The 2,761-nt window shown below is 35.1% G+C and overlaps 1 protein-coding gene across 1 annotated transcript in view; it reads left to right on the top strand.

Moving 5' to 3' along the window:
• The window catches only part of LOC119589267 (ATP-binding cassette sub-family F member 2-like), a gene marked incomplete in the record, with an annotated part of 10,709 nt that overhangs the window by 3,392 nt on the left and 4,556 nt on the right, over positions 1-2,761 (top strand). The window contains 5 exon segments of the mRNA XM_037937886.1: positions 1,190-1,292; positions 1,431-1,608; positions 1,780-1,997; positions 2,432-2,649; positions 2,651-2,737. Of these exon segments, the coding sequence (XP_037793814.1) occupies positions 1,190-1,292; positions 1,431-1,608; positions 1,780-1,997; positions 2,432-2,649; positions 2,651-2,737 (804 nt within the window).

Genomic DNA, 2,761 nt, shown 5'->3' on the forward strand with positions numbered 1-2,761 from the left:
CAACTTTACCTACTAAATGCTACCTATAGTCATTGCTAGAAATTATCTAAAGGTTGGAACCTAGAATTTAATCCAAATTTAATTGGACTTTGTGGGATAGCAAAAGCATCTACTTTTTTTCTTTTGCAGTATTTAGTTATTTTACAAATTTGTAATAGTTAAATAACTTGGAAATTTCCATCATTTGGTGATAGTAGGGTCTAGCTAATATTTACACACTGATTTTTGAATGATCTGACACCTTTCTCCCATGAGAACCTTTACAAAAATTGACTGGTAAACTGATGCTACATTGCCACATTAAATAGCTAGGAATTTGGGTTACTTTCCCACCTCAAGTTTTTTCCAAAAACATGTATTAGATAAGTTCATTACTCATCACAAAAGAATGAAGGTTAGCTAGCACAAAATTCTGATTTAATTACTACTGTTGTGACATCATGGCGATAAACTGGAGTCTCATTTTGTGATTGGTTCAGTCAGTCAGAAACCATTTTTTACCACTGGCTTAGAAGGGTTGTTGGTCTAGGAATATCAATTAAATTTTTGCCGAATTCTCTATTTCCAGAGGGATTTGGCCCATCAGCACCCTTTGGATTTGTTTTATTTAATCATTTTTTAATGGATTCGGCTTAATAGGATTGCCTTAATTTTCATTATATATGGAAATAGCTATTTATATGACCTGTCATTATCTTACTTTCAAATGAAAGATATTTTCTGGAATTACTTGTTGGAAGGATGAATTTGGCGTATTAGAAATCATATTTTCCTGTACGAATTAGAACAGCAGCTAGTAAGTCAAAGAAATTGGTTAGCCATACAGTACAACTTCAGGGGTCTGGTTTGTTGGTAACCTTGTAACCTTGATGCAACTACATAGTATGATTTGAAAAATATATGGTATATAAGGAAAATTTATTTACAAACATTGTTTTGCAAAATCCAGTGCAGTCTAAGATGCCTTGGTGACTAAAAACATCTAATCGAAGCATTAGGTCTTGTATATTTTCATCCGTGTGTCGTGTCTATTGTGGATAACAAATAGACAAAGGTTTCAGTCTTTGTTTACTCTTTGAAAATACTTCTTTTATTATATCTAATAGAAAGTAATCAGAATTCTACTTTTCCCGTACAAATCATTTTGTATCCTAATTCATTTTAGTAACTTAGTGATTTGTTGTTATAGCCCCAAGTCAATGGATCTGCAAACAACTCCAAGAAAAATTCAAGAGAAACCACACCCATGACAAATGGCAACTCTGAGGCAGCAGAGAACCTAAGCGCAGAAGGTAATTTATTTTGGATTAAGTAGATTTGACCATATTTTACAAATTATTCAATCAGTTTTGTAATATTTACCATTTATACTGTATTACATTTTTAATCCTGGTGACTTTCATACACTTCCTTCCTTTTCTTTTGAACAGAACTGCTTTGCCGCCGTCTTGAAGAAGACATGAAGATTGCTGCTCAAGCACGATCATGCACTGGTGTCCTGGGTATCCACTCACGTGCTCGGGATGTAAAGATTGACAACTTTTCCATCACTTTCCATGGTTCAGAGATGCTGCAGGACACCAAGCTTGAGTTGAATTGTGGACGAAGGTGATTTTGGAAACCTCTGATTTATGTTTAATATATATGAGTTATGTTTAATAAAATGTTTGAAATTTTTTTGATTGATTTAAGGATTTTTACAGTTAGATAAGTATGTAGACTATGCTGTATATTACAAGGTTAATTGTTATATTAGTCTGATCACTAATATGTTTACAGATATGGACTAATTGGAGAAAATGGTTGTGGCAAGTCCACTCTGCTAGCAACAATAGCAAATAGGGAGGTGCCTATTCAAGATCACCTTGACATCTTCCACTTAGTAAGAGAAATGCCAGCATCAGACAAGACTGCACTTCAGTGTGTTATGGAGGTTGATGAAGAGAGAATACGCTTGGAGAGTTTGGCTGAAGAGTTGGCGATGAGTGGAGATGACGGTAAAGTAGATTTTTATTTAACGTTACTTGATATATATCACAAGCAGTGAACCTCGGGAACAGGCTTGGCAACAAATGATTGATGAAGTATGGGGATGTTTTATTAATTGCACTTTGGGTTTATGTGGAGATTTTCATTTTGCATTATTCATGGAACATATACTCTCTTTATGTACTCCCTTTTAATTTTCAGTTTATCTTCCTGATTGTTTAAAAATTATTAATGAAAAAGGCCCCTTTTCAGCTAAATAGCATCTTAATACTCATTGGTCTTTACTAATTTAAGAAGATTAATTACATACCCAGCATTGTGCAATTTTTTTATGATTAAGATCAGTGAATTTGTAGATGCCACCACTCTCCCCTTTGATAGCCATAATTCATTTATTAATGCAAATATTTCTAGTCTGATACATTTTTCTTTGAATCTACAGAGTCTCAGGAACAACTCATGGATGTCTATGACCGTTTGGATGAAATTGGAGCCGATACAGCCCAGGCAAAGGCTGCCTATATTCTTCATGGTCTTGGCTTTACCCATGCCATGATGGAGAAGGCTTGCAAAGATTTCTCTGGAGGATGGCGAATGAGAATTGCTCTTGCTCGTGCTCTGTTTGTCAAGCCACATATTTTGCTCCTTGATGAACCTACCCAATCACTTGGATTTAGATGCCTGTGTGTGGCTGGAAGAGGAGTTGTCAAAATATAAGCGTATTTTGGTCATCATATCTCACTCGCAGGTCAGGTTTTGCCTCCCTCCTATG

This window comes from Penaeus monodon, chromosome 25, assembly GCF_015228065.2.
Source record: "Penaeus monodon isolate SGIC_2016 chromosome 25, NSTDA_Pmon_1, whole genome shotgun sequence".
NCBI lineage: Eukaryota > Metazoa > Arthropoda > Malacostraca > Decapoda > Penaeidae > Penaeus > Penaeus monodon.